This window comes from Scomber scombrus, chromosome 6 (genome assembly GCF_963691925.1).
Source record: "Scomber scombrus chromosome 6, fScoSco1.1, whole genome shotgun sequence".
Taxonomy (NCBI): Eukaryota; Metazoa; Chordata; class Actinopteri; order Scombriformes; family Scombridae; genus Scomber; species Scomber scombrus.
This window is the reverse complement of record NC_084975.1, coordinates 9,828,726-9,847,216: the sequence shown is the minus strand read 5'-3', so window position 1 is coordinate 9,847,216 and position 18,491 is coordinate 9,828,726. Positions and strand designations below refer to the sequence as shown.

Below are 18,491 nucleotides of genomic sequence, written 5' to 3'. Positions count from 1 at the left end.
TATTTACCAGCTCCCACTCATAGCAGAGATACAACCCCATTCCCATTGAAAGAAAACTAGTCTTTTTATTTTCAGCCCCACCTCCTCTGTCTCTACAGCCACTATGGTAGTTTAAACCATTTGTTTCCACGGTTATGTATTACAATGGTGCACTAGTTGATATTGAAACATATTGAGCTGGCTTTACAATTTGCACTTTTCAGAACAGCATTTGCAGTTGAATTGGTTGGGTTTATCAGTACTGACAGATCTCAATCAACTGGAAAAAACCTTCAGTCTGTATTGGGTTTTTTTTGGGGTTATTGTTTGATAAATAAAAATCTTATTGGAGTTTTTACAGAATTTATGTTTCTTATGACTTCTTGAACAGCTATGAATGTGTATCTAACGTATATTAATGATTTAAAAAGTAGAATAATCTAAATGTTAGTGGCTTCAATTAGTCGCTAAATATTTGCAGAAATTAAAGTTTTGTAATCAAATTTTACATCTTCTATTTAACTAGCTTATCACAAGTATGTTTCAAATGACTTTACATTGAATTAGTCTACCCAGATCTATCTAATCATCAGTTACAAAATAAACTGACGTAATAAAAAAGGACATAAAACAACATGATTAGGCACAAGTCACATATAGGAACGACATGACCTTACCCACATAGTCTGCCCTCATTTACTCACTAACACCAAGCCGTAATCCTCACAGAAAATCCACACTAAGAAAAAAAAGGAACAAGATCTTACAGGTTATAAGTTTAACTTTGAAGTTTTCACAGCAAAGCTGCTGTATACTAAATAACCTGTCAGTATTTTTATGTAAGATTTTATCTGATTTAAAAAATGTTTACATAGTGTTGATTTTTTTCTTTTTTATATAGTCTTGAACAACATATCACACTTTTGTCTCTTACTCTCTGTTTACCTCTTTAGCCCCCAGGCGTTCAGCCGTTACCTGGACGACATCATCAGCTACAGATGGGAACTGGAAGAGGGGAAGCCCAACCCACTTCGAGAGGGCCCTTTTGAGAATCTCCCTCCTCGTACTCAGGTGGAGCTGCTGCACCGACTGTGCGACTACCGTATGGATGCTGCTGATGTCTTTGATCTGCTCAAGGTACAGCACTTTTATGGGGATCAGCGCAAAAGACTCAAGAAACACTCGCATAAAGCACATAAAGGTTTACGTCCATCTGATGATGGAAGCTTTCATATGGAGTGAGCGAACCAATCACAAGACGCCACTGATTTGAGCCTGTGACTTGTTTATGGTTACCTTGCTGATGCTTTCACAGGTGATATATGTGTGAATAGTGAAAATCGCTAGCGGTGCCTGAAAGGTTATCCCAGTAAATTACAGGGAACTATGTGTGAAAGAGGCTTAACTGAATGTACAATAGTACATGTAGCTTATCCTTTGTATCTTAGAGGCTACTCAGTATTGGCATAAATAAAGGTGTGATTAATTATAACATGACAGTTCTGCCCCCATGTTGTAAGTCGGTTTATACATTTCATCTAATATATTTTACCGTTTTCCCATGAGATAAGATTTCTTAAAATATTCTTTCCGTTTCAATTCATGAAAGCACTCAGTGAGATACTGAAAGTGCCTCATGTATCTGTATGATTCACTGCCATGTAGGCTCAAAGGGCTGAATGACATCATCCACTAATGACTGATGATTTAAAAACATAGTCCTACACATGATTTAAGAAATGTAATGTGACCACCCTCACCCCCCAACAGGGACTGGATGCAGACAGCCTAAGGGTGGAACCTCTGGGGCAGGATGGAAATGGAGCCCTCTACTGGTATTTTTATGGCACACGTATGTACAAAGAAGAGCCAGTCAAGAGGAAAGCGGAGAAGATCAGGTGACCAACATATATCCTCTTCCCCAATCCACTACACTGAGATTGAATGCAGTGTTATTGGTCTTGTTTTTTGTGCTTAACTGATAGATGTGTTAACTGGTTATTGCAGTAGTAGTTTGACACTGTTTTATAGTCCTGTTAAAGGTTAATTATAGAGGTCTCCCAATGCTAATTACCCTTGTTATAAGGCTATAATTTTAAAGGGTTCTTTTCTGTTTCATGTTGTCGTTCTTACAGTGAAACCCATGAGCTAACCTTACCAGAGAAAAAGAAAAGGGGAAGACCACCAAAGAAGAGAAAGCTAGACGACCCTCAGCTAAGGTGATAAACATCTTTTGTTGTCGCTGCAAACAGTCCATTGCCTAGAGATACTGACATGTGTATTTGTGCATGCGTTGCACAGATGTACTGGTTATGTCAAAAACAAACATACTTTTAACTGTCACAGCAGCTGCTGTGGCTGTTTGCCACCATGTCTTGTGTGAGTCTATAGGTATTAATGAGGATTTGTACACATATGTATGAACAAGAAACAAAACACTATAAAGGCTGTGCTTTGAGATGTGTAGTAGTTTCAGAAAATTATAATTAATAAGGGTTTTAAAGATTTGTGTGTCTCAAAGACATGCAGAAATTAAGAAAGCATATATTGAATATAACTTTTTAACCCTTTTTAACCAATATCCATGATACATACACGATTCTAACCTAATGTCCATAAAGCCTGATAATCATAGACACATAACCAACCTCAGTACTGGCAGTTCTGTGAGAATGTTATAGATCTGTTTATGTGAATAGTTTGTTTTTGTCTTTCAGTGACGTGGAAAGTGAAGTTAAAACTGATAATGGACTGGATGATCTACCTCCCACAAGAGGTGATAGGATCTCATTAATTAATTCCATTAACTTTTATGCTGACTATAATTGGTTTGATCACTAGTTTTACTGATCAGTCTGTCTTTACAAATTTTCCTTCAGTTCAATAAGCTGATGTGTCTCCTTTGTTTCTACCAGGCTGTAAGCGAGGCGTTTGGTCCCTTGTGTGTGATACAGAAGAACAGTGGTTCAGTCTGGCAGAGAGCATCAAGGACAAAATCTCCCATCAGGACCGCCACCTCTACCGTGTCATCAGCCAGAATTTTCTGCCCGAGATCAGCAGCATGATTGAACACAAGGTCAGATACCAGAGAGACAATACCATTAGTTCCCATTACAGCAGTTCACGATGCCTTTTATGTGTCTTTTTTCTTTTGGTATGCTGTAGACTTTGCAATATGATAGTAATTTTACACAAAATAAAGTTGATATTACTTTGTGTGAGACTGCTCTTGTTTGAACAGTTTTTCTTAGTCAGAAAGGCAGTGAGACACTATTCACTATTCTGAACACCAGCTCATACCAGCAAGTCCAACATAGTAGATGTGCCTGGTTTGACTTCTAAAAGTGAATGTTGTTGTGTATTCGTGCAGGTTTGACTACTGGAGTGTTTATTCAGTCTGTGTTTATTCTTAAACAGTCAATTTACTGACCGTACCGCTGTATCTTAACCCTCACTACCCAGTGGGAGTTAAAAAAACAAAGGTTGTTCCAGACAAAAATGTATAACGCTAACCCCCTTTATCACTTAATTGTAAAGTTCCTATGTGATCCTTGGTGGTAGTATCAAAAAACACAGGTAAGAGCTAACAAGTTAGCATGTTTGAGTGTTGGGTGGTACTCTGTGAGTTTAGCATTGTTAACAACAACCCTGTTCACTTTACAGGTTTCAGGTTTTTATTCAGTGCTGATATAACAAAACATTAATAACAGAGCTTTAAAGATTCAGGTCAATCCTTATCCAGCTGCTTTCAAGTTCTGGCACAGATAACTGTTGTTTTTTGGGGGGATCCCGGACTCTTTAGATGGGCCAGCTGTACAACAGGTGGAATGAAGGAAAGCTGGTCTGTGCTTGCCCTTAATTTTGCACACCACCTTGGTAATGATGTTGGCTCCAGGGCTTTAAATTGAGCCTGACTGTAGAGAATTATGCTCTAATGTTAGCGTAGTAGAATGTGCACAGGTTCTGTGTTAAGCCTCTTTGGGCTTGGCTGTGCCTTGGGGGTCATGCTCATTTGTCATTATCTTCCTTGAAACTAAGTGTTCACCTCAGGGAGATTTTACACATACTTTTTAACCTGTTCATAGGAAGCATGAGTCAAAGCCAACACCACCCACTCAATTTTCCTTCCAGTGTTATTCTATAATTGATGATGGAATGCTACATTTAGTCAAAACTAGAGTTGTTTTTTTTTATCCAGTTACCTGTTCGTATAGAGATGGAAGGATCTATCCACTTGTGTGATAAATAACCAGCACTGACTGTTGCTATAGAAACCCCTTCAGCCTTTCCCACCATCATCAGCTGTGAGGTAAACAATCCTGTTGGCAGTTTGATGTTGGCAGAGAGGTCAGTCACTTATCACAAGCGGTCAGTGGATGAATGTAGTCTTCAGCGGTGTACACTCGGCTGTACTCATACTATATGTTATATACGGCACTCAAAAGACCCTCAGTCTATAGCTTCTCTCTGTGTATTAGTAAAGTTCTTTGGTTCTGTATTATGCGAGCAACATGCCCAGTAGAGATGGATGTTGTTTTTCTTTTGAGCTGATCAATGATGGAGCATCTCAAAGACTTTTTATGTTTGCTTGTTTGCTTTTTCGTTTAATCTGCTTTCGCTTCTGAAAGTTTTACTTTCCACTGAAGCGCTTTAGACTTCAAGAGTCTAATTTCAAACAGAGCAAGCCAACTCTCCATTTTACATGGCCTCTAACAAACATGATCACAGTCTCTAATCGAGTCCGTTCTTAAAGCAGTGTCAAATTCGTCAATGGAAATTCATATCCCTAATGTTCTCCTTGTATGCAAATAAAATCCACTGATGTCACACAGCAGGAGATCACATTAAAAACGCTTATTAATTATCTGCACATCGCCACATTTCACTGTGGCACTGTAGTCTTCCTGGATTTAGGATGATTTAAGACCAAATTTATCTGCCAAGAACATTTAAACTATTTTAAACCTCTCAAAAATTCATGAGTTATAGTGATGACAAATTTTCCAGAACCTTCAAATTGCTTGTTTTGTTCACCCAATAGTCCAAAAGCCAACATTATTCACTTTACATCAACCTGTTTTGCATGACTTAGCAACCTTATGACTCATTATGTCATAAGAGAGTCATCTTCTATCTTGTGTTGGTGCATAGTGAATGTATATATTTTACATGAATATATATCTGTTTTTATGTGGGTGTGTGCACACAAGCGTGTCAAATACAGTGTGTGCAGCCGCTCAAATCCGTCCCTCCATGTGTCTCAGGCTGCTGTCACCAGCCATTTCATGGGGCACTGACAGCAGGCGGGAGCTCACCTTGAGGCAGGATGGAGCCTCTTGAATGACAGCTCTGCTGTGCTGCAGGATTCTCTCGACCTCTCTAAGTGGTGACACCAGAGGCACTCTATCTTGTATGTGTGTTGGATGAAGGGGGGGAGGGGGGGTTTAGTGCCATTGGTAATATAGGGAGGAATTGTGCAGCCCCAGGATACGCCATGGCTTCACACTAAGACAAGGCAGAGATGGAGTGCTGACAGACAGCAGTCACGGAGAGCACTACAGATCAGATCATGAACATTTGTCTTAATTTTTAGCCTTTTTTTTCTGCTTCTCTCTCCATGCCCAGACTTTCCTTCTTCTCTTTCCTCCTCACCTGCACCGAGACACAAGTTTCAAACAGCTGCTAATGCACTTTTAGGGCTCCCATAGTTGTTTTATGGATGGCCAGAAGCCCGATTGTGACACCTCTGAGTACTGTTTGTTGCGCTGGGCTGACAGTTATTCACATTCCTGCTTCCCTGATGAACTTTGACATGAGCTGCAGAGGCCAGTCCCTGATATAGATAGGCTTTTAAGGGATCTGCGTAGAGCTCTCCTGTGGCTGGCTGTTCCCTCCATTACTGTGTGCTATATCTGGATCACTGATGTGTCATTAATGTGGATTCAAATGTAGATTGTAGACTACATTTTCAAGACAAATGCTGAAAGATTTTTTTTAAAGAAAAACCCTGTGAACGAGTTTCAGGATTTTATATACCTATTGTTACATTGTTGTGTGGTATAATTGTTAAACTGGAATAGCATGCCTTTACACAACAGCCTTCTCTTCTGGAGCTAATCATTACATATGATTAGAAGAGTAATGAGGGACACACAGGGTGTGATTTATTTATTTTTTGACTGGTTCTTGGCTGTCACCTCCAGGGAGAGGTGGGGCAGTGAAGGCAGAAGAAGAGAGAGGGTAACTTGGGGGGAGGGGAGAGCAGAGCCAGTGACCTCTCAATACACACAGCTCCTCCACAACTCCCCAGGGCCTCCCAATGTGTTGGCTTGTGTGTGGTTGTCTGTCCATCTATCTATCTTGAAGACTCAATCAGTTATTTGTTGACCATATAAATGACTGGTATATGCAATTCATTATTCATTTATTTTTAGGTTAACTTGAATAAAATAATAATTAAAAGAAAATATATGACTGATTTACTCTTTTTTTTCCTTCTTTTTTTTAACATTATCAGAAAAACAATTGTACTGTTAACAGGCATAAGAAGCATAAATGAATTACATCTCCTTTTTATCTTCTCTTCAGGAAAGGGAGCAGAAACAGAAGCTGATGGACCCAAACCCAGTTCGCGTATCACAACGGTTCTCTGACAAACACATGAACCAGGAGCAGGATGAGGTGTGTGTGTGTTTTTTATTTAGTGACTGTTTTAGGAATACCATCACATTTTCCAGGAAATATTTGTTTTTTTAGCTAGTGTTTTATTTTCTAGTATTTTTGAATTTGAGTGGACCAGCTGACTTCTCAACATTCCTTATTCGTACGCACTAGATTGATAAGACAGTTGACAAGCTATCCTCCCCATGAGTCCCAGTAGACTAATGGGCCTATGTATTTGTATTCAGGATAATCTGAATGCCATAGCAGAGGTGGAGAAGAAAAAAGATGAAGAGCTGGACAGGCAGGTCCTGCTAGCCGAGCAGCGACGAGAAGAGGAGAGGCTTCAGCAGGAAGAACGACAGAGGGAGAAGATGGAGAAGATCAAAGCTGCGGAGGGTAAGATGGATGATACGTTCATAGATAGAGAGCTGTACAACTTATGTTTGTGCCTTTAATTACCTTTTTATTTTCACATCAAATTAAAATAGCTGAGATACAACAGCAAGCTCACATTCTAAAAATGTATAATGTAATAAAATCTGCAGAAAGGTTACAAAATAAAACTGAAGTTTTGAGCCAAAAGTCAAATATCAAGGAGCAGCAATAATTTCACGCTCTTTCATCAGAACCCTGTCAGCAGCAGGTAGGGGGGCTTTCATACTTTTCTTCCAACTCGGGGATCAAGGGCAGAATGGATTGTGAAGGGCACCCCACGCTCAGTCTTTCACATCTCCATTGCTGAAGTTCGGCTCTTAACGGCTGAAAAATCTTCAGTAGCATAGCAGCACTTGAAGCCTTGTGATTTATGTATAGTACACAGAGACTGTGAGAGGGAATGTTCAAGGCCTTTAATCACAGGATCAGTTCCCTTTTTTTCCCTCCCTCTGATGTCATCTGTCAAGGGTTAATGAACTGCTGATTGTGCTTCAGTGGAGGAGCCTTATTAATATATTATAGATGAACAGCAGGACCTGGCTTGCTCTATGTGGATTGCATATGTGGAATCCTCCCTCAAACATCTTTAATCCACACAGCAGGGGGCTGGCAGGCCTCTTTGCCTTTCATGTTAAAAGATAAAGCAGTGATACATATGTGCTCTCTCTGCTCTGTTCTGCTCTTTTGATCAACTGGGCCTAAGAAAAGATGGCTGATGAATCGTTCCCTTTCTACTTATCTGGGCCGCTGTTTTCTCTGATGGCCAGGGCCTGGTTTTCATTGACCATCCTGACAGCCTCAATGGGCAGCAAGTGCAATTTTAAACTGTAACTCAAGGACCCAAAAGGCAGTAAAAACATTGTTCGCCTCCAGCCTCATGAGACTGGTGTTTTGTTTTTCTTTCTTTTTTTAATTGTTTGTGTTCCCCCTATCTTAGAGCGAGCAAAGAGACGGAAGATGCGAGAGGAAAGGGCCTGGTTGCTGTCTCAAGGAAAAGACCTGCCACCTGAACTCCTGAACCTGGAGCCTTCTTCTCCTGTCCACAGAACACGCAAGAATAAAGAATTGTAAGAGGCTTTACAAAATGTCACTGTTGCTTTCGCTTCCCAGTGGAAAGACTCAGTGTTGATTATTTGTCCTTTGTCTGGCATTTCAGCTATGAAATAGATGATGACTACACTGCTCTATACAAAGGTAGGCTTACTGAAATCTATAGTTTTTATTTCAATCAGCATTGATGCTTGTTCTGATCTGCATTAATGTTTGTCGTAATGTCTGATCTAATCTATTCTTGCCTTCTCCAGTGCTTGAGGCCTTAAAAGTCCATAAAGATGCCTGGCCTTTCCTGGAACCTGTGGATGACTCCTATGCCCCCAATTATCATGAACTCATCCAGGTACTAAATGCAAGACAATAATAGCCGGCTCATTATAGTAGTTAATGGCATTTGTGTAATATTGTGTGTATATTTGTATGTGTGTGGTTCACGTCCTAACTAATGTATAATGTAACTCAAGTATTATATTGTCTGAGCTCCTAAATTGTTGTATTATTCTTCCAATCCTCTCAGACTCCCATGGACCTGTCCACCATTGAGAAGAAGCTCAGTGATGGGGACTACGTTGCTAAGGAGGAGTTTGTTGCCGACGTGAAGCTCATGTTTGAAAACTGCATTGAGTACAATGGAGAAGACAGTGGTAAATGAACACAGTTGCACCAACACAAACTAGCTCCTCCCCAGAAATCCACCATTTAGAATTTGGCCCCAGTGCAAATCCATTTATTTGGGGTATGTTGTGACAAAGAAGTACATACAGTATATGCATTTTTGGGGGGTGAGAGGCAGGGGGTGAGAGTGGGAGAAAGAGCGAAAGAAAGGGGGCCAAACTTAGTGCTGTGTTGGGGCCGGGGCCAGGGCTGCCTTGACAGTGATTAATGGGGAGTGATTGAGCTGTGCTCCAGTGCTCAGGGGGATCTGAGCCCTGCAGTGCCAGAGAAACATTCCAGCCCCTAAGCCCCCTGTCTGGAGCCATCCATCCAACTGAATACTTTCCCCAGGGACAGGGGGAGGAGAGTGGTAAGGGGGCCCAGGGTGGAGCAGGAGGAGGAGGAAGGGTTTGGAGGAGCAGGGGTCAACCTACGCCCTTTGACCTGGTCAGTCAGCCAGCGCTGGGTTGAGAACAGAAGAGCAAGTGTGTGTCTCTGGAAACATGGCATGCATATTGGGCTGCAGTGTTTGATTGTAATAGAATGATTGAGAGATGGAGCGAGGAGGTGTGTGTGAAATGGAGGGAGTGACTGTGCACAATGCAGATGAAAAGATATAATTTTAGTGTACATTAGTGGATGTGCTACAGGTGTGTGATTGATGTGTGGCTGTGTTTATAGGGGTATAGGAAATGTTGCGTGTAAGAACTGTGTTTAATCATCATAGCTGATGTTGATGTCTGTCTGTCCCCAGAGTACAGTATCATGGCTGAGTCTCTAGAACGGTGTTTTAGCCGGGCCCTATTAAAACACTTCCCATCAGAGGACGGTGACACAGATGAAGAATTCCACATCAGCAGAGAAGACAAGGAGCGCAAGGAAAAAAAGCGCAATCGTGGCAGTAAACAATTTGGACCTGAAAGTTTGATTAAGGCCACTGAGCAAGTCCAACGCAAGCATAACCTCCGGGGGGGCAAGGGCAGCACACACTCAGAGGAAGAGGACAGCAAGCCAGCACGACCACTTCCTCCCCATCACTGGGCCAATGGCCCCCATCACCCACACAGTCTGCCTCCAAACCAGCAGCACATCCATGGAGAAATGAGGGGCATGTACCACCCAGGGCAACAGGTATACACACCATAACTTATCTTGTTTTTTAAACTTTTTCTTTATTTTCTGAAATGTAACCACTTGTCCATCTTGTTATATTAGTCATGTGAACACCTTCTTTATTTATTTATGTCTTTTTGAATTCTGTCTGAAATGTAAGAGAAAAAACTGCATTAATCTATTTTTCTCTCATTTTATCTTACAGCTCCCTCGTCCCCCTGGTCCCCATGGTCCCCACATGTATGCTCATAGGATGGCCATGGATCCCCGCTTCACCTACCCAGCTCACATTCCACGGCATGGAGACCCAAGCTTGAACCGCTTGCCCCACAATTTTAACATGCAGGTATATAAGCCCATTTACACTTTCTTTGTATACTTATTCAAAATCACTTTTCCAAACCTAATTATAACATAAGGTATGGTCCAGGGTTTTACTTGGATTCTTTGAGACAAAGGTGGCAAAGGCTGGTGAATGTGTGTGATGCAGTGTACACAGTTTGTGTGTGCAGTCACACACCTTTTTTGTTTTGTGTGTGTTTCTAAGTGGGGGGGGAAAAATAATGTTTTGACTGACTAAAGTGTTTAAAAGGATTTCATTTTGTTGGAATTTTCAACATAGTCAGTGGCCTATGATACAAAGACACCCCGTCTTTGAGTTAGATAGGCTGGTAAAACCCTGTGGTTTACTGGTAAGTTAGACCACACACTTACCTGATGATTTATAGATTATTAAGGAACATAACTTAAATTTGGTAGAGATAAAACATTGAGAACAATGGCAATAAAACCAAAAAGAGTGTTAAACTGGCCAACCCAAACCTGATTTTTTTTCACTCCTTTTTTCCCCCCAGCATCGCATGGTGGAAGGACCTCACATGGGTCCTAGGTATCCAATGGGTCCTGATCCTAATCAACTTCAGCCTCCACACCAGCACCCTTACATGGGTCCGACTCATGGCCCATCTTTAGGCCCTCGTCCAGTGGCCCTCCAGCCTGGACCTCCTCCTGAAGCCAGCATGTACCCATCCCACCACCGTTCAGAGGGGCACACCATGCACCCTATGGGTAACAGATTCTCAGGGCCGGAAGGGCCACATCAGCACAACTACACAGGCTTGAGGCCTCCTGGTATGGGCCTTCCCAACATGTGGACTGGTATGAATCACCAGGGTCAGGAGAGACCCGGTGGAATGCACATGCAGGATCCCAATATGGTCAACCAGCGCAACTGCAGTTATGGTGGAGTCCCACCTCCAGTGGGACATAAACCATGGCCGGAAGCTGCTGGATATCCTCATCCTTCTCATAATACCCAATACCAAATGTCTGCGGCTGTCAGTCCTCCGGGGCCCATGTCTTCACGTCCCCCTGTACCCCACCCAGACCCCTCTGGCAGGACACGCTTGGCTTCCATGCTGGAAAGCCCAGAGATGCTGGCCCTGCAGCAGCTGTCAGCCTCTTCTGGACCCCCTGCTGGTGCCCCTCATCAGCACATGGGCAACTTTCAGCAGCCTGGGCCCCCATCAGGAATTGGCAGCATCCCAGCTCACCCCTCTCAGCAGCCTCCCCCTGCCCCTGAGGTTCAGCTGCTGCGTCCTGCCAGAGACAATGGGCCAGACAGCCAGCCTTCCCAACAGACAAACACGCAGCCCAAAGGTAGACCTGACCTTCTCTCTCAGTATTTCACCAGCCGTATTCTGCATGAAGAAACCCACGCACAGTCTAACCCTCCTCCTACAGTACATTTCTTTCTAGACTGTAGTGTCTCAATATGTTTATCAGTGCACCCCCCCCATCCTTGCCCTTCCTCTGTGTCATCTACATTTTGCAATTTGATTTTAATTATTTTTCACAGTAAGTGGAAAATTGAATATTCATGAGTTTAGTGAAATTTGGATGCTTTTAGGGTACAAAAGAGATGGCATGGCATCAGTTAAGCTTCACTAGCAAGCCTACAAATGTGTTTGCGTCCCCACTTTAAGGGAATGAGACGAGACAGATTTTTAATTTATTTTGTTTATTTAATTAGTTGTAATAAGCAATGTACAAATCTAAGTTTGTTGCGTTTTGATTGCTTTTTACAATCTTTGACATAGTACACAGCTTAATACAATAGTATTGACTTTGAGCTTGTTCTTGTAATAAGTCATCAATGCTAACCTCCCTTCAAGTAATCTTTTATTCTAACTTCTCTTTAATTATTCTTTATGTTGACAGGCACAACATCAGAGAACAAAATGGCTGCCAAAAACATTTCAGATGAAGCTTCATCACACAATAACACTGTTTCAATTAACCAAGAGCACCCATCCATCCCTAGCCCCACAGGACACCACAGTGGGTCAGCAGAGGGAATGTGCAGCCCCTCAGCCCCTAACTTGGGGAGATCACAGGAGAATCTGTCTGGACCAGCGCTCCCACAGAGTTCAACAGAGTGCCGCAAGCAGGATGTAGATGGCCAGGGTCACTCTGCCAACCTCTGTCCTCCTCAACACAATAGTGCCGCTACTGTTTCAGCCCAACTCAACACAAGTAACAGCTCCACTGATCCCCCTCTACTCAAAGCCCCTCAGCATACACAGAGCAGTCCTCAACAAAAAGTTCCGAGCCCTGCACTTCTTGCTCAGAACGTACCACCATCGCATGTGGCAGCATCTCAGAATTTCACTCAGCAGACGTCAGAGAACAGCTTACCATACATGCAAAGTGAACAGCAACAGAACATTGAAAATCAGCAGCAGCAGCAGCAGCAATCTCAGACAACTCAGAGCACCCCTCAGTGCCACCTTCAGAACTCTTCCCAGCAGATGACCCAGAACACACAGCAGCACAATTCTCAAAGTCTGCCACCTCCTCATCGTGTCCCCCAAACCAGCTCTCCTCAACGTCCTACACAGAACAGTCCCATGCATGGGATGCCACAGAGCGCAGCACAGGGAGCTCAGCCTGGACACCCCCAGCCAGCCCCTCTCACCTCTCTGCCTCCCAGCCACCCTGCCCCACTATTACCCTCCCAACCTAGCCCAGCAGACCATGGAGATCAAAGACCTAGTGAACCTACAAGTAGGCCAGACACAGAGGGCACTGCTGTGCTTCCTCAGCACAACATGATGAAATTTGGGGGTCCAAATGGTATTTATAAACACCAGGCTTTTAGCCCCAATCACAATCAGACCCAACTGGTGAGTAGTAACTCAGGTATGCAGGCTCAAAGAGGGCCAGCACCTGGCCCACATCACTCCCAAGTCCAGGTAAATGGAGCCATAGGCCCATTCAGCATGGCTAACCCTCCACATCCACATTACAGCCAGACAAACATGACCAGACCCATGCCTCAGTCTGCTCACCACCCTTATCACAACCAGGCCATCAACCCCCTCCACAATTCTGCTCACCACCCCACCTACCATCAGCAAGGAGGCCCTGCCTATCCCTACCACATGCCTGGACAACAGCACCCTCAGGCCCACGCCAGCATGTATCCACCTCCTCAGTACCAGCAGCAACACTATTACCCCCAACCTCATCCCCAAGCTCAGACCCACAACCAGGCCAACAGCAGAGGGGGTTATCCCCCAGAGGATTGGCATCGGTCCCATTATCAGCCTCGCCAGCCGATGCCACCCAGCGCCTACCTACCTGTAGCCAGTGCCCGAGGCAACGCTCACTCAAAAGAGAGCAATGTGTCGCCGCTTGGCTCTGAAGGCTCCAGTGGTGCTAGTTTGGTGTCCCCTGCCCCCGTGTCTGAAGCAGGGCCACATCCTGGAGGCCCAGAAGAAAGGAAGTGTGAAAGCAGGGAGCAGGGCAGTGGAGGCAGTAGCAGCACTGGCAGCCCAGCAAAGAAAGCGCAGACTGACGGGAGCTCAGAGCGACCTGACAGTCCTAAAGAAATCCTGGACCTCGACAGCCATAACGCTGCTGCCCGCCGCCGTAGCACGCAGCTACCTCAAAACCCACCTGCCTCTGCTGCACAAATGCCACCTGGCTTCATGTATGACCCTCGCACTGTCCACCCTGGGATGCAACAAGGTGGCGTTCATCCACCTCACATGATGTCTCAAATCCGTGGAGTTGGCAATGGAAGTCTTTATCCTGGCCAGCCATACCCAGATCAAGGACGTTACGCTACACAAAGACCTCACCCACACCTGATGGAGGCTCTGCAGCGGCCACAGCAGCTGCCCTACTCTCCGGGTCAGACACGCATGGCCATGTACCGACACCCCCGGCCTGGTGGTCACTTCCAGGGCATGATGATTCAGCAGAGAGGCCTTGCACCAGAACACTTCCTACACCCAGGGTAAAATGATTAATCCTAATATCTGTATTTGTGGTCGTAAACATATGATCTTCTATATACTTTTTCTTGTTTTGTCTTTTTCACAGTCAAAATGTCTTTTGGTCCAATTCATAATAGTTTAAATCTAGTATTTGTGTTTATAAAGGTGAAGGAACTCCAGATATAGTAGTGAGAGTAAGGTTGCCAGTCACATGCAAAATATGGGTTTGTGACCAAAAGTGAGCACAATATCTGGAGTCAGTTATAACTGTATACATAGGCTGTTCACACTAGATAAAAACATAAGTGAAATATTTCTCTTTTTTTCACCACTAGTGCATTTTGAACTGCAGTTGTAGAGTGATGTGTTTGGGCTATGATCTTACTTACCTCATCATCTTCACTACATGGATTAATCAATAAAATAATCAACAGATGAATCAGTAATGTAAAATAATGATGTAAATGATCATTTGCAGATTTGCCACTGAGTATACTGACATTCTTTGGTTTTTTTGGGTGCTTTTTTTTCTAGGCAACAGATGATGGCTGCGCCAGGTGGGCCAAGCAGCAAACAGGGAGTGTGACGACCATATTATCACAGTAAGTGAAAATATCTTCTGATGTATACTTTAAACCTTTGTCTCTGAACTACTTGAAGAAGGTTCTAGCCATTTTCTTTTTTTTAACTCTTCCTTAAACAATTTGTTCCTCAGGTATATTCCTTAGAATTTGACAATATATTCATCCATCTTAATCCTACATGTGCTCATATGTATTACTTACTGTTCTTCTTCTCCTTTCAGGCATGTTATTATCAAAGACCATCCAGACAAATCAGTGACCCGAAAGGGAGAAGATGTGGGCGTGCTGACTGGGCTAACAGAGACTATAGAGGGAACTCTTGGCTCCACATACAACCCGTACTGATTTTCTTACACTGGACTAAACATTTGCCTCAATTTCGCCCACCACTGAACTTCAAGATCCATAAAGGCAGCTGTTAGTATTAAAATGATAATAATGCTGAATGTTATTGAGCCCCAGAAAACAACTTTTTTTCTTCTTTTATTTTTTGGGCTTGCCCTTCTCCACATCAGAGCATGGGGCCAGATACAGAGCAGCTCTGTGGAGCTGGTAGAGATTCAATGACGTGCTCTAAAACACTTGACCTGAACGGTTGCTTTCCAACATGAGTGTTTGAACTTGGATCCTCCAGCAGAAGCGCAGTCTCTTGAACCACAAGGCCAACCTGTCAAACACAGGGGACACTGCCTTCAAGAACACTGGACAGCCGTTTCCTCTTTAAACAATCGAAATACGGATGGATGACCACAATGACTTGTAGTCCTTATTGGAACTGATATCTACTGACAGAGCCGAGGAAGACTGTTGTTTTTACTACTATTATCTGTTCCAACCTTATCTTTTATCTCAGGTGTAGAAAAGGAGGTACTATGAGACTGTCACCCTAACCAAGTCAACTCACAGGCCCCTTGCAATTGCCTTGGTTTCCTTTGTGAATGTATGAGTGAATGTTTAGAGGATAAGTTAAACGCAGCATAGCGGCTGCTTGTGAAAGGACAAAAAGGTAAACCGTCCTGAAAAAGACCCTGTTACTGTCCATTTCCACCCCAACTCTAAGTGTTTCTCTTGTCCTGGAGTGAACACACAGTATATGCATCTTTCAAAGCTGCCTTCATTGTTAAGAATGTCTTTGACTAGCAGAGGAGGACCGACAAGGATGGCGCTATTTGGATCTGACTATACCTGACTCTCTGTTATGCACTATGGTTTTGTTAGTCTAGACGTCCTGGAATTGAGTGGCCTTGGATAGTCTTTTTGTAGTCTATGCTTGTTAACATATATGTATGAATATATATATATATATATATATAAATATATTAATATTGATATTAGTAATTACAACCCTTCACTGTAGAGACTTACCTCTTGTACCAGGTAAGGGAATTCTGAATTTCTCAGATGGTGACATGTCCTGCTAGCTGGTATATGCACATACACAGAACAGACAGATACCACATCGAACCCTGTTGTTAGTTTTTATTTTGAAAATGTGACATTTTTGCATTCCACTGACAATTTTGTAGCTTTAGCGCTTTGTCCAGTCACAGCCCTGCCCTTTTTGCATGGTTTCCTCTTTGAGCCGCTTCCTCTTCCCCATGTCAACGTATCCTCAGGGTGTACAGTTTCTATATTACGGGTATTTTTCTGAACTATTTGAAGGAGGAGCAGCGTAAAGAAAAATGGGACTGCATTTTCATGGCAAATGGATCCACCTCAGTTTCACGTGAAGAACTTTTAAGGTTCTGTATTCGTTGTCATTAACAATATTTTGCTCAGCACACTGATAGCTGTTAAACCCCTGCTATTTTTTTTCTTTCATCCAAGTTAATCAGTAGTGAGATTAATCTAATTTGAGTTACTCTACATTCCTCTTAATTGAATACATACCATTTATCATCACTATTCATTTGGGCTTTCTTCTGACATTTGTCTTTTAGAGCAACCAAATGCATTCTCTCACAACTGTGTGTGGATTTTGGAGGTTTTGTCCCACACCCTATCATATCAATTTTGCACCTGTGAGCCCCACTTGTGCAGTTTAGTGATGGCAGCAAATTAATCTACCTCATTTTAGCCGGCCAGCGGCATTCTACAGAGTCCCTCCACTTCTTCCCTTGCTCTGCCAGACTCCTGTAGGTCAACATTTTATGACCAGTTGATGATTTTAGCACCACATACTAGTTTTTAGGCTTACGGAACTGATCATAAAATGGCTTTACCATCCTGGGAGAAAGTCTTACGTTTTGTATTGCTGTGCCAAATTATGGTGCTGATTAACCTTCTCAACAAGATGCTGTGATGGGATTATTCAGCCGTCAGTTTAACATTGACTGCAGGTGTTCTCTTCTGGCAGGTATCTTTTTAAAGGGAGAGTCTTTTTAACGTCATCATTAGAGTATGATGACTGACATTATTACATCTTATGTCTAAAATTGGTCTAAGTTGGTCTCTTTAGTTGTACAGGTTGCATGCTTTCTTGCCTACAGGTTGTTGAGACTAGACAAAGTAGGCAGTATTCCAGTCTAGGGTCTGTTATAGGCCGCATAGAGTTTGGCAGCATTATAATGTCCTTAGCAATAGGTACCTAAGGCATTGTAAGGAAATATTTGTGGAAGGATGACGGAATAGGAAAATGCTAGAAGCTGTGAGACAATTTTATTTGGAATTGGAAATAGGGGGAATTGTCTCAATATTTAGTGAGCCTAATAGGGCCGCTTTGGAGGTAGTGTCTTCACTTGTGCTGTCTAATGTATGAAGGACAGTGTTGTTTTTTTTCAAGGTCTGTGAGGTTGTGATATTGTCTTATGGTGTACAGGTGTGTTTGTGTTGTGTGAGTGAGTGCGTGCGTGTTTCTGGTGTGCAGAATCGGCACCAGATGACTGGAAGTGTGCATTCGACTCTCACTTTTACTCTGCTGTCATCTCTCTGCACTAGTGAAAACCATTTAGACGTAATTAAATGTGAACCATATTTATTTGCTCTTTTACAGATTTTTGTACATTTTTGGACTTGTTTTAATATAAATGTGTGGTGTCTTGTTTCCTTTTCCTTGATGTTGTTTTTTGTTCTTTTACGCAGTTGTCTTTTACCTCAGTAGCATGGTGGCATTGGGAAAAAAAGACCTGTAACGTTTCATTTTAAGTGACGTTTACAAGTTCTTACCTGACTGACATAGATTATTTTGGAAATGGACTGGAGTATTTTCTATACTGTACATTTCTTAGAAATAAATAACTTTTCTCGAAGAGTTTTATTGTCAATTTTTTCCCTTCTAGTCTCATCACTATTACGGCTGATTATTGTCTCTCTCCCTTGAATTTGATTTGAAACTTGCAACAGTCGTCCTGTAATTAACAGTGCTGTGAAAGACTGATATAAAATGAGGCCCTGCCATTAATGGGACTGGTATCTATAATCCCCTGAAAAAACTGAAAGGACAAAAGTAATGAAATGCAAACATACAAAACAAGAGGGCCACTGCAAGACAATGCATTAATCTATTGGAGCGCCTCACGCTATCACCTTCAATTAGTGCTTTTCCTCTTGACGAAGACTCCACAGATTGTCCGCTGCTCGTCAGACCCTTCTCCTGCCTGCAGGAGTCAGTGATGTGATGGTAACATCAGTGTGAGATGAAACATCACAGATCCTCAGGCTTTCTTCAATGGCTCTTTGTAAGCTTGTGAGTAATATAGTCTTTTCTGTTGGCCTAATTGGCAGTGGA

The 18,491-nt window shown here is 42.8% G+C and overlaps 1 protein-coding gene across 2 annotated transcripts in view; it reads left to right on the top strand.

Moving 5' to 3' along the window:
• Nucleotides 1-18,006, top strand: part of LOC133981416 (chromatin remodeling regulator CECR2) — a 47,032-nt gene extending 29,026 nt beyond the window's left edge. For both annotated transcript variants that reach the window (XM_062420086.1, XM_062420085.1), the window contains exons 3-19: nt 933-1,116; nt 1,750-1,877; nt 2,115-2,198; nt 2,697-2,755; nt 2,895-3,055; nt 6,568-6,660; nt 6,888-7,038; nt 8,015-8,144; nt 8,234-8,271; nt 8,382-8,473; nt 8,648-8,774; nt 9,539-9,915; nt 10,103-10,243; nt 10,752-11,556; nt 12,118-14,200; nt 14,715-14,782; nt 14,986-18,006. In XM_062420086.1, the coding sequence (XP_062276070.1) occupies nt 1,084-1,116; nt 1,750-1,877; nt 2,115-2,198; nt 2,697-2,755; nt 2,895-3,055; nt 6,568-6,660; nt 6,888-7,038; nt 8,015-8,144; nt 8,234-8,271; nt 8,382-8,473; nt 8,648-8,774; nt 9,539-9,915; nt 10,103-10,243; nt 10,752-11,556; nt 12,118-14,200; nt 14,715-14,766 (4,554 nt within the window). In that variant the 5' untranslated portion in view covers nt 933-1,083 and the 3' untranslated portion in view covers nt 14,767-14,782; nt 14,986-18,006. The remainder of the gene's footprint in view (nt 1-932; nt 1,117-1,749; nt 1,878-2,114; nt 2,199-2,696; nt 2,756-2,894; nt 3,056-6,567; nt 6,661-6,887; nt 7,039-8,014; nt 8,145-8,233; nt 8,272-8,381; nt 8,474-8,647; nt 8,775-9,538; nt 9,916-10,102; nt 10,244-10,751; nt 11,557-12,117; nt 14,201-14,714; nt 14,783-14,985) is intronic.
• The last annotated feature ends 485 nt before the right edge of the window (nt 18,007-18,491 follow it).